This window comes from Papaver somniferum, chromosome 3, assembly GCF_003573695.1.
Source record: "Papaver somniferum cultivar HN1 chromosome 3, ASM357369v1, whole genome shotgun sequence".
NCBI classification, from domain to species: domain Eukaryota; kingdom Viridiplantae; phylum Streptophyta; class Magnoliopsida; order Ranunculales; family Papaveraceae; genus Papaver; species Papaver somniferum.
In genome coordinates this window covers 129,823,773-129,835,528 of record NC_039360.1, presented here as the reverse complement: position 1 = coordinate 129,835,528, position 11,756 = coordinate 129,823,773, and the positions used below count along the sequence as shown (strand labels likewise).

General features: G+C 35.9%; 2 protein-coding genes across 2 annotated transcripts; both read right to left on the bottom strand.

The window, feature by feature from the left end:
- Position 1: 1 nt before the first annotated feature.
- Positions 2-970, bottom strand: LOC113357370. Its single transcript, XM_026600747.1, has 2 exons — positions 552-970; positions 2-452 (listed from the first exon to the last, which is right to left on the bottom strand). The coding sequence occupies exons 1-2, from the start codon at positions 791-793 to the stop codon at positions 242-244; spliced, it is 453 nt and encodes a 150-aa protein (XP_026456532.1). The 5' UTR covers positions 794-970; the 3' UTR covers positions 2-241.
- A 290-nt stretch (positions 971-1,260) lies between these two features.
- LOC113357367 lies at positions 1,261-6,863 on the bottom strand. The gene is made up of 9 exons (XM_026600745.1): positions 6,164-6,863; positions 5,791-6,072; positions 5,629-5,697; positions 3,801-5,318; positions 3,603-3,671; positions 3,167-3,331; positions 2,500-2,716; positions 2,082-2,414; positions 1,261-1,934 (listed from the first exon to the last, which is right to left on the bottom strand). The coding sequence occupies exons 1-9, from the start codon at positions 6,821-6,823 to the stop codon at positions 1,819-1,821; spliced, it is 3,429 nt and encodes a 1,142-aa protein (XP_026456530.1). The 5' UTR covers positions 6,824-6,863; the 3' UTR covers positions 1,261-1,818.
- Between the last annotated feature and the right edge of the window lie 4,893 nt (positions 6,864-11,756).

The window sequence follows — 11,756 nt, the reverse complement described above, 5'->3', positions numbered from 1 at the left end:
GTCAAAGGAAACATTAAAAGCTCATTCATTTCATTTCACACAAAGTAAATATATACTACTACTACTTTGAACGCGACATGCATTGACTCGTAATATTTTTTTCCCTCTTTCTTTGACTAGATTCCATCATCACATTTAACAACATTCTAAGCTAAAAATCAAACCAAGTTTTGCTAAGAAAATGGGGAAAAAAAAATGAAGAAAAAGAACTGAATAATTAGTATCGTGGTGATGATGATGATCACGGAGAAGCGAATTTGTAGTGTTTGTCGACAGCCACGGAAACATCCCAGGTACAAGAAAGGCCTTTAGGGATGGTAACAAGATCACCTGCACCAAACTCTACACATTCCGAAGATCCTTTGGTGTATGCTTTCACTTTTCCTTTTAGTAGATAACATATTTCTTCTGCATCGAATTTTAATGGAAATTTCCCCGGTGGACAACCCCATCTACCAAAAACCAGCAACAACAAGAAAAAAAAAACACTAAGCAAATATGTATTACAACTTAATAGTCAAAAGAACCAAATAAATGGATTTCGTACTTACTTTGGCCATGACTTGATATTCAGCTCGGTTAATTGCGAACTAGAAGGTTTTTCAACAGTGATACTGAGACTAGATGCAGCAGCAGCAGTACTAGTACTACTAGATTCATCTGATCCTGTAGCCATTAAAGTAGAAGAAGAACACAAGTAAGTTGGAGGAGGAGGACAAATGAAATAGTAAAGGGAAGAGAAAGATGGGGGGTTAGGTTTGTGATTGGTGTGTGTGTGAGCAGAAAGCAGCATATATATTTATTACAGGCACTAGCTAGGGGAGAGTGAGTGATATTTACAGTAAGTTATATTTTTCTACTGTTTCAGGTTGTTTCAGGTTGTTTTTCATACTCTCCGTCTGTAAAAGTGTTACTTTCACTTTTTCATTTTAGCTTAAAATTAGGCCCAACACTTTTCCAAAAGAGTGAGTATCCAATTTAACAATAATAATCAACTTATTTCGTCAGTTTTCAGGGTGTTATTGTCAAACTTATCTGAATACAGTCCAACTGGAACAATTCAACAGATATTTCAGTGATCAATGTGCTCATCCATTTTTTATATGCAGAATCCAGGTTGCCAACCTCATTGTAGTATTTATAATTTACAAACTTGTACGCAGGAAAATACAGTCAAGAGTCTTTGAAGTTTATCTTACTGTCAGATTTTGATTGCATTTTGTTTTGTACTTCAGGTTACCAACAGGCTCGGGTTACCTCTGCTCTCGACAGGAAAAATGCTCCTATTTATTATTATAGCAATACACAGCAATCTTACCTGCATAACGCACTACAAAAGTTAATGTATATTGTAAAAAGGGTGTTTACCATCCTTGATGCTGTTCCACCCAGTTATGAACTTCACACAAAAAATGAATTACAGCTCAGAGAAAAAATTGCTTTTACATCCAGATACACTATTATATACTATAAGCTAATTTTCGTATATGGTAAAAGAATAAAAATTAAGACAACATAATGAATGCAGTACATTCTAGCTCGGATCATTTGCGAGCGCTCTCGGTTCCACCACGACCAGCTCCAGGTGATTTTAGGATCCGTATAAGTTCAATTCTAAACTGTCTTCGGCTGCAACATTTATGACTAATATAATGTGTAACCAACTTTATGGTTTCTCTTAATGTACTATGCCATGTTGTATACATCGTATTCAGCTGTTGCTGGTATGACTTCCGCTTTGCACAGAGATATCTCTGGCATACCGTTGAAAAGTCCGCAAACAAGTTTTTATCTTCAAGTTTTCCATATTTTTCCCCATTAGCTGATAGCATATATGTGAGGCAATTTCGGAGGATAGGAAGATATCAGATTTGCCCACAAATTCGCTAGTGGAAGAAAGAAGTGCTCCCCGTTCCACACCACTTCTTTCATACCTGTACAAATTAATGAAGCGAGAACAATGAATAAAGGTGCAAATAGAAAATAAGAACTCTGGACACAAACCGAAGAGCAACCATGCATACAGTAGGGGGGATGGCTTAGGGACCTGACATGGATACTAATTTAGATTAGAATCATACCTGAAACAGCTTTCAGTGATACCAATGATATGCTACAAATTGGTTCCTGCAGAACTTGTTTCTGAAGGGCAGACACATCAAGATTGTGAACAGACTTGAGGGATTCCACTAATATCTTTGCTGCATACCCAACATCAACTTCATTGGAAAAACTTAGAAGAGCATCTTCCAATTTGGAATCTAGCCATGCAGCACTGCACTCTTCCAGTAAAGCAATTATTTCCGCAGGGTTTGCTAGGGTTGATACTATCCATGGCCAGTACAGTTTTGTCGAGATCCTCAGAACTTCAACCACTCTGTAAATTTCTCCAAGAGAAAGAATATATTGCTGACCTGTAGTATTTACAGGTTAATCCATAGAAATATTAAGTTATAACTGAAGACTGAAAATTTAAGATAATTCCAGACAAATAAATACCTTTAGATTTCGATAATATTTGCTGGTTAACTTTCTTTTCCAAAGATTGCTTCCAAATGAAAGCACCATGCTTCAACTCTTGTGAACAAGCTGAGAGTATTTGAGACCACTTGGTAATGCAAGTGAATTGGTCTTCCATCGAACCCAGGGTCAGAATCTTTGACATTAAAATAGAATGCTCAAAGATCCCAATGGCGGAGTTCAAATTTTTCTCTGCCTAATAACAACATTAGGCCGATTAGATCAGGTGGAACCGAGACAAGAGATTCAAACCAACAAATAAGTAACCTAAGCCCCAAACCAAATAACAATAATGACATTCAAAATAGATAAAAATATAATTTGAATTTCCCAACAAAATAAGGGTCTGTATGCCATAACTGGCCTCAACCAAAAAATACAACGTCAAACGGAAATGGCGATTCTACTATGCTAGTCAATATTCTGGTTGCTAAAATGAAAAAGTGAAAGTATCTCTTTTCCAGAAACGGAGGTAGTACTAACTACTAAGTGATCTAATCTATAACAAGTGATGCAGTAAAAAGTAATGTTTATGTGCTAAATCACAAGCCGTAACTAGGAAGAAGTAATACCAAAGGATGCAGTATTTAAGTAAATTAGTAAGGATATATAAGTTTATCCTAATTTAAGGAAAAGAAACACTTACTAGTGACATCCTACTCGACATATTAAATTCAGAGTCGAGCATTTGGATCACTGGTTCCTTCATTAGTACAAGCAATTCCTTCGTGTAACCTTTTGTAGGTTGACGCCCATCCATGTTAACTGTTTCGGAGTTCAAACCCTCTAGGTGCAGTATCTTGTAAGCTTCCTGAAAGAGATAAAAACCGATCAAATTTTCGGGTAAGTTTTTGCGTGAAAAAGCAGAATCTCACATGAAAAGTAGTAGCCTACATATTGTAGACTACAGGTTCTTAAAGTATCGAACTTTGAAAAGACAAGCAAATTCCTTGGTTGAAGTGGTACAAATGCTACACGCTAATCCAGCCAGAAAAGAGGGACAGTTTTTTCATCACTCAAAGAGTTCATAATAAAAATAAGATAATATTGGGTCTCAAAACACACAAAGTGCTGTCACTTACCTGGATTTCATGTCGGATTTCCTCTGCTTTTGTATCGTCGCTGGAAAGGGCAGCAGCCGTTTTAGCTTTCTACAAAATAACCCACACTTAGTTTAGTGGAACTAATAGATAAAGGTCTTAAGGTAAATTAGACCAAGCTTCAACGCATCCAGTTTAGTGGAACTAATAGATAAAGGTCATAAGGTAAATTAGACCAACCTTCAACGCATCAAGATGATGAAGAGCAAGGTAGTAAGATTCCTCCGTCAATCTACAGTAAAAATCTATATACGTGTTTAACTTTGATTCAGTTGGGAACTTTCTAAGTGTGTCCCCTGAATCAGTTTTTGAATTTCCTTCTGATAATGCACCTTTGTCCCACGAGTTCTCAGCAAAATCATTGTTTCCATTCGCTTCATCAGCGGTTGCAAACATGTCGACTAAATCAAATCCATTCTGAGTAGCTCCCTGAGAAGAAAGCACGGGAGGCTTTGACGCAGTAGAAATTTTTTGAAGTGGATCACCTGGACAAGATTCTACCTTAACCTCTGACAGTGAACCTTCAAAGTCCCATGAGTTTCCATCAAAATAATCACTGCCGTTTACAAAATTAGAGTTCTTAGCTATTTGAACAAATTTATATCCATTTTCAGTGGCTTCTTGAGTAGGATTTTTCTGAAGTTCATCTGCTGAATGAGTATCTACTAATGAATGTGAGGGTGCAGCTCTAAATTCCCACGCATCTTCATCAAAATCATCTTCTCCATTCGCTAAATTAGGGCTCAAGTTTGTTTGAAAAGAATCAAATCCACTCTCAGTAGCTTCATGAACGAACGATTTTGGTGGTGCAGCTCTAAATTCCCACGCATTTTCATCAAAATGATCTCCATTCGCTAAATCAGGGCTCAAGTTCGTTTGAAAAGAATCAAATCCATTCTCAGTAGCTTCATGTACGAATGATTTTGGTGGTGCAGCTCTAAATTCCCAAGCATTTTCATCAAAATCATCTTCATCATTCCCTAAATCAGTGCTCAAGTTCGCTTGAGAAGATTCATATCGATTCTTAGTGGCTTCTTGAACAGCAGGGGCATGCTCAGTCTGACTGTACAAGTTAGAAATGAGATCGTTGAAAACAAAATTTGAATTCCCAACCTTGTTGTGCAAACCATTACTCGGAGAGTTTGAAGGTTTATATGAAAATAAATCATCACCAGATAACGAACCAGCACTATCTAGTTTAGCATTGCTAAAATTTGAGACAGGTGATGCTCCTTGACTAGTCCTGGAGGTCGAAGGTTTATCTGCAAATAGATCTTCTTCACCAAACAAGGAAGCTGGAGAACCCAGCTTGCCATTGCTAAAATTTAATGCCGGCAGAGCTCCCTGATTGTAAATGGAAGTCAAAGGTTTATTTGAAGATAAATCATCACCAAACAAGGAAGCTTGAGAATCCAGCTTGCCATTGCTAAAACTTGATACAGGCAGTGCTCCGTGGTTGTCAATGGAAGTCAAAGGTTTATTTGAAGACAGGTCTTCACCAAATAAAGAAGTTTCAGAATCCAGTTTTCCATTGCTAAAATTTGACGTAGGCAGTGCTCCCTGATTACCAACGGAAGTCGAATGTTCATTTGAAAATAAGTCTTCACCAAATAAGGAAGTTTCAGAATCCAGCTTGCCATTGCTAAAATGTGATGCAGGCACTGCTTTCTGATTATCCCATGACTCATATCCATTGACCTACAAATATAATAAAATTATCAAAAGAACTTCCTGCTGACAAACAAAACATTGGAAAGAACAGCCGTGCATAAAAAGGTATGAATTACTGTAATTCTAATCTTATGAGGCTTTGAAGAAGGTAAACGAAGATTGTAACAATGTGTTATACTTTTTTGTCATGCTCACAACATATATCCTCCTTCATTCCCACATGTCATCAAGGTTCACCCAAACATTTCTTACCTCATTCGTCGTCTATCAAATAGCAAAAGCATACCAGAAAACATAACCAAAATCATAACTCCAATTATAAGATCATTATACTCACATGAAAAGCATCGGCAAACATGAGTTCTCTCCCTTGAACGCGAGAATGATCACCCATCTTCAACTCTTCCTAACACCCAAAACAAAACTGACAAATATCAGCAAATCATCATTTTCACAAATGCAAGTAACATGAACCAAACAAATCAAAAAGAAGCATCACCTGCTGCCTAGTCGAGTAATTTGCAGCTCCAGTGGGGAAGAATGAATCCTGGAAATCAGCAAAATCTTCATCTTCAACCAAGTTGGGATTTCCATTTTCAACTCCAATATTCTTAGACTGGCTTAGAGGATCAAATGCAAAACTCCTTTCAGCTGTAGCTCCTCCACCCAACTCATAAACAAGTCCATTTTCCATCTCAGTTGGTTTCAACTCATTCGACACTACAAACCAATCAGCACCTCCATTAACACCATTAGCATTCTCACTTGATTTAACCTCAGCCTTCAAAAAAAGTAAACATTCACATATAAGATTATTCCCATGACACCAAAAACATCAAATTTCAGGTTAGAGAAATTATTAAAAACATTACCTTTAGCTCAGGGGAGCTAACTTCGGGTCTGTTGTCGACAGATGCATCTTTAAATTCCCAACCATCTTCATCATCATAATCATCATCTTCCAAACTCCCATTTTGATTTCCAATTTGATCCTCCTTCAAATTCTCCTCCGTCTTGATCTGATCAGATTGAGTATACAAATTAACAATAATATCTTTGATAGCAAACCCAGATCCAGAATTCGGTTCAATCTTCACTGGAGATTGTGTATTTCTACTAAAATCACCAAACGAAGAAGAAAAACCCTTCCTTTGATCAAATTGTTGTACCTCTTCTTCCTCTTGTTCTTCTTCTTCTTCATCGTCACCAAAGAGTGATAGAGGTAAAGCTCCTTTAGGTTTTTCCCAAACAGGAGAATTAGAAACTGAATTCTTCCTCTCTAAATTTGGTTTACTAATAGGTTGAGTTTGAATGGGTTTTTGATCTGATAAACCCCCAAAGAAATCGAAGTTTTGAATTGGGTGTGTTTGACGATTAAGATCTTGTTTTGGAGATGAGAAATTATCAACGGAATCACCCCAATCATCATCATCATTATTATCAGTTTTGTTGGTGGAAATTTGATTTGAATTGGCTGAGTATGCCACGAATTTGAAATCACCGAAACCCTCATCCTCATCGTCATCAGCCATTGATCAAAGAACGAATGTGGCCAGAGAAAGAAAGAAAAGAACGAAAGAAAAGGAAAAAGACTGCTTTACAGTGAGATTTGTGTCTGTAATTCACGTGGGACCCCCACTAACTGCCAGATAGGATACCCTCTGTGCCGTCTTCATCTCGATAACCTTGTCCATAGTCCATAGGGCTATCCATGCGGTCCGAGTCCGGGCAACTGAATCCAGTTTTTATTTTCCCTTTTTCGTACTGGAACTGAAGTCAAATGGCGAAGCATCTTGCTTTGCTTGTCGTTGGATCAAAAAGCCTCTACGGGAACTGGATTTTTTTTTTTCTTAATTTTCGGTGTTTAATTACTTATTATTTGAACTAACGGTACAATTATCTGTAATAGATTAAATTTGTTTGTTTTATGAAGATTATAATTTAAAATTGAAGACTAGTACTTGATTATCAAGCAGTCTATCTTGATAAACTTAAGACTAGTACAAGATTGGACAAACTGTTTAGTTATATTAATTTGGTTGGGTAGATCTTGTTCATCGAGATTAATTACTTTGATAATCATTGTTTTGGTTTAATTTTTAGCCTGGAAAGAGTTTATATTGATATAAACAAAAGATCAGAGGGAACAATATCTATATACCCCTAGCATGAGGCTCATTGAAAAATACTCTTTCAAGAGTACAAATCACAGTTTGGCTAATTCAGCTTGTGTAAGTGGTGGTCAAGATTTATTTTTCCAAAAGATAAATCCACGGTTGTGGTTACACCACCGCAAATAAAGAAATTTAATTTCCATCGATTGTTGCAAGTCGTTTCACTTATCCTCACGTATGAACTGAAGCATCCATGTAAAATCAAGTCTCAGTTGGTGGGTTGTATAAACCAAATTAAAAGCCATTTCTCTTCTTCGGTGACACAAATCAGGCATGATTCACTAATTTCCAATTTGATTTATTGTTCAGCCTCACTGGATTCATGGTGCCTCCCGCACACGAATTTCAATCATTTGTGCAGGTATTTTATTATCTAGGGTATTTGTGTTGAATCTCTGATGGTTTATGTTTGTATCATTTTTACTCTATTAGTTTTTATATTACTGTTGGATAGACGAAAGCATGCAGCTTTTGAAGCATGGGCTCCGACCCCCTCCCTGGCAGATAAGAAGGAAAGGGTTTATAAGGCCTTAGTGAGAAAGTTGAGCTTAAAGTAGCATATCTCAAGCAGCGCCTCCTCGACCTGGATAGAGAGAACGTCGCCTTGAGTCAAAACACGCCTCCCACCTTTCAATTCAAACTAACCCCCGTAAGTTAAAGGAGGAGCGTGTTCTAGCAGCTTTCAAGGATGTATTCTACGTCGTTTCTCCAGGAACAATGTACTCGATATGAACAGCATGCCCGACGAAACAAAAACAACGTTAGCTCAATAGCGGAAGGAAACTCGGTTAGGAGTTGAGCTACTGTTGAGCAGCTTGGGGCTGGATCTTCTTCCCCGACCCATCCCTCAGATTCAGATCTAAAGATGAAAGTCGTGTCCACGAAATATTGAACCAATATGTTCCATGGTATTTACTCTGGGGATGGCAGATTCATTGTTTGCATCATTATTCCTTTAAGGAAATACCTTAAGCTATATAAAGCTATTGAGATTTCTCTTGCAATCACAATCGGTGCTCCACCTTAATTAAGCACCTAATTCAGCCTGCAAAGGTAAAAAAAAATTGGTTACTTTTATATATTAGTGTTTAAGTAATCTCATACGTTCAGTCATTAGTAATAAAATCGGATGATGATGGATTCTCATCTTTTTCTCTTCAAGTTCTAATTCATCGTCCTATATCTTCATAGATTATTGGTTTGGGTTGTTAGTCATTTTTGCATGTTTCTGAATTATACTTTAGAGGTATGTTTTCTTTGTCAGTATCTTGTTTTCTCCTCTTAAAGAAGAAAATGCTATGGGGGTGCACAATTGTGAACCAAAATGCATTAAATTACCTTAGAAAATCTTAGTTTACTTAAAGAGGATAAGAATTAACAATAATGCACTAAGAAAATGTAGAGATTTTTATTCTAATAGTCAACTTCATTGTACTGAAAATTGTGTATCGAAGTTTCAAATGAGTTCTTCAAAATTTGTTTTGTAGGAATTGGTCTTGGGTTTATTATATGCATGGTGTCAACTGGGAAAGCTGAAATTCACAAGATGAATGAGGCTACAAATACAATATCTTTTATAATTAAAATTATGTGCTTATAATCTCGCTACCATGAGAACCCCGATGGTGAAAAAGTAAAGATCATCTAGGTAAAGCCAATAATACGCAACCTCCTGAAATATATGTAAGTACTGATTATGCATGACAAGTTTGGAATTATTTATCAATAATAAACGTGGAATCTGGTAGTGGTACACTAACAGAAGAGCAAGATTTTTATCAGTTGCAAGCAGAGCTGGAAGGTGAACTGCTATTTTTTTCTAATCAGGTAGACTTTTTAGAATATAGCATGTCATTTCTTATAGCTGAATCATATTAGAAACGAGTTGTATATGGTGCCTTTGTATTATTATGTACCAAAGTCTATTCGTTATTTGGGTGAGAGTCACAGATCAGGTTGACTTTGTTAAATAATAATTCGTTGTCGGTGTAACCATGTAGACAACAGTTGAAGCATGAATAAGCTATTCTTAATAATAGCTAATTGTAGAAGGCAATACTTGAATTGGTATTGGCTCCTTTGTTATAAATGTAATTAACTATGTCTTTCAGTAATACTCTGGTTGTATGCTTATCATCATTATTTTTAGGGTTAATTAATTAAATACCCTTATAATAGAGGCCCAACAAAAATACCCTCCCCAAAATAAATATATCCTTTCCTAAGAATCTCAGAATGTTAGATTACAATTGTGCCCCTACATATATTTCACAATTATAACGTTACACACATTAATTGCGGTAACCGTTGCCCATCATTTCCTCTTTATTCTATCTGCGGCTGCTTCTTCTCCAAAATTTATGAAATCGCCGCTCAAATAACTGAAAAAATCAAAAAAATCAAAAAACTAAATCATCATCGTAACTGAATCAAACCGTCAATCTATATAAATCACAGTAACCGATTTCATTTGAATCATATTCAGTTTGAGGAATCAAAAAATCATAGAAAAAAAATGATAGAAAACTAGTTTATACAAAGTTTGAAGATTTAAACACAAGATTCAAAGGGTAAAACACGATTTTCATCTTCTACTTACTGTTATTGGTGAAGATTTTGGTTTCGGTTTTGATTTTTTAAGGTTTTGATTTTGATTTCTTACGATTTTGATTTTGAGTTTGATTTTTTATTTTTGAAAAAAAAAAAAACTACATGTATGATTTGATGCCGATTACTGCTATTAGTTAGTATGATTTGGTTTGAGATATAATTAGTTTTGTATTAATTGTGTTTGTTTGATTTTGATTTTAGGTTATGCTGATTTCAAAGTTGCAGTTGCCGTTGCTAGAGGTAAGAAATGATTTCAAATTATTGTTCTCTCAATGTGTGTTCTTCAGTATTCACATGATATTGATTTATTGTTCTCTCTGTGTGTATTCTTTAGTATTTACATGATAATAATACAGTTGATGTTGAAATTTGATGTTAATGTTTCAATATTGTGTGTTGAAATTTGATGTTAATATTGATGCTAATGATTCAGTATCGTGTGTTAATGTTTCAGTTGATATTAATGATGAAATTAAATGTGTGTGTGTTTTCAGTATTCTGCAAAACAATCATGTTTCATTTGATGTTGATGCTAATGTTACAGAATAGATGGAATCAACAATAGGAGTTGATCCAAAAAATGATTCTATAGCCTAGAGTATTGTTCTCTAAAATGATTAAGGCTGCATAAGAACCGGTCTGGAACCAGTGAACCGGCTTGGAACTAGAAATTCGGACCGGAACCGGTGTAGGAGGTACATGGACCGGGAATGTAACATGAGAATTAGTGTACACCGGTACAAGTACTCGGTTCCTGGATATTCCCGGCATGTACCGGACCAAATAAACCGGTTAATATAGCCATTGAATTTTTGATGAGAATTTAATCATAGCCATCGATCCTAGGTCTTGATAACTATTTGATCTATTGACGATCTCTTACTTCCGTCATTCTTCTTGTTCGTTTTTTCTCTAAACTGAAGTGAAGAACAACAGTGGTCGCACCATATTTTACCTCTTCTTCCTCAGCATCTCTAAGTTTGTATCCGCACCACCACCACTACCACTACCTTTTTCTACATCATCAGCGAAACGAAATCAATTACCCATTCTTCACCATCTCACAATAATCAATTATTATTTGCATGTTTTATTAATGTGTTTAATTTTATGATTTAGGGTTTTATTGAGATTAATTTGTATTGATTCCACTAGTTTTTATTTTCATTTGGTTTATTTATATTTCTACATGGATTGTTGTATGGTTTTTACCCTATCTCCTTCAATGGAAAGTGCTCGTGATGGAATTGATGGTGAAATTGAGATGGGTTTTGGCTGCATTTTCTTGTGGTACTAGAATCAGATCATGAAGATTTCAAAAAATTTGCAAGATTAAAGATTTAAATCCAGATTTGAATCCTGAGAACGACGAAGATTTCAAAGTTGACCAAAGTCAGCGTCGCACGACTTTCGCCTTAAAATCGTCAGAGCGTCTCTAATTTTTTGTCTGTCGAACATTATCTAATGGAAAAATACCTCCATATATAAGAAAGAACATCAAGGCCAATTATTAATGTAGCAATCACTTCCAAGGATTATCCCTCACTCTTAATATTCAGGTTATTGATCACTCATTATCTTGAAAACAAACCTCTTAAACATTTTCTGAAACAACAAGTATGCACTAAAAAAATTTCTTACCTCTGGTCAGTTCAATCGTCTTCCTTGAAGCTTATGCATC

Excerpts from the sequence above, each read along its gene's own strand:
- LOC113357370 (XM_026600747.1), bottom strand. The coding sequence starts at position 793 with ATGCTGCTTTCTGCTCACACACACACCAATCACAAACCTAACCCCCCA. Across the intron at positions 453-551 it reads AATATCAAGTCATGGCCAAA|ATGGGGTTGTCCACCGGGGA; the intron begins GTAAGTACGAAA and ends GGTTTTTGGTAG.
- LOC113357367 (XM_026600745.1), bottom strand. The coding sequence starts at position 6,823 with ATGGCTGATGACGATGAGGATGAGGGTTTCGGTGATTTCAAATTCGTG. Across the intron at positions 2,415-2,499 it reads AATATTATCGAAATCTAAAG|GTCAGCAATATATTCTTTCT; the intron begins GTATTTATTTGT and ends TAAATACTACAG. Across the intron at positions 1,935-2,081 it reads ATCACTGAAAGCTGTTTCAG|GTATGAAAGAAGTGGTGTGG; the intron begins GTATGATTCTAA and ends TAATTTGTACAG.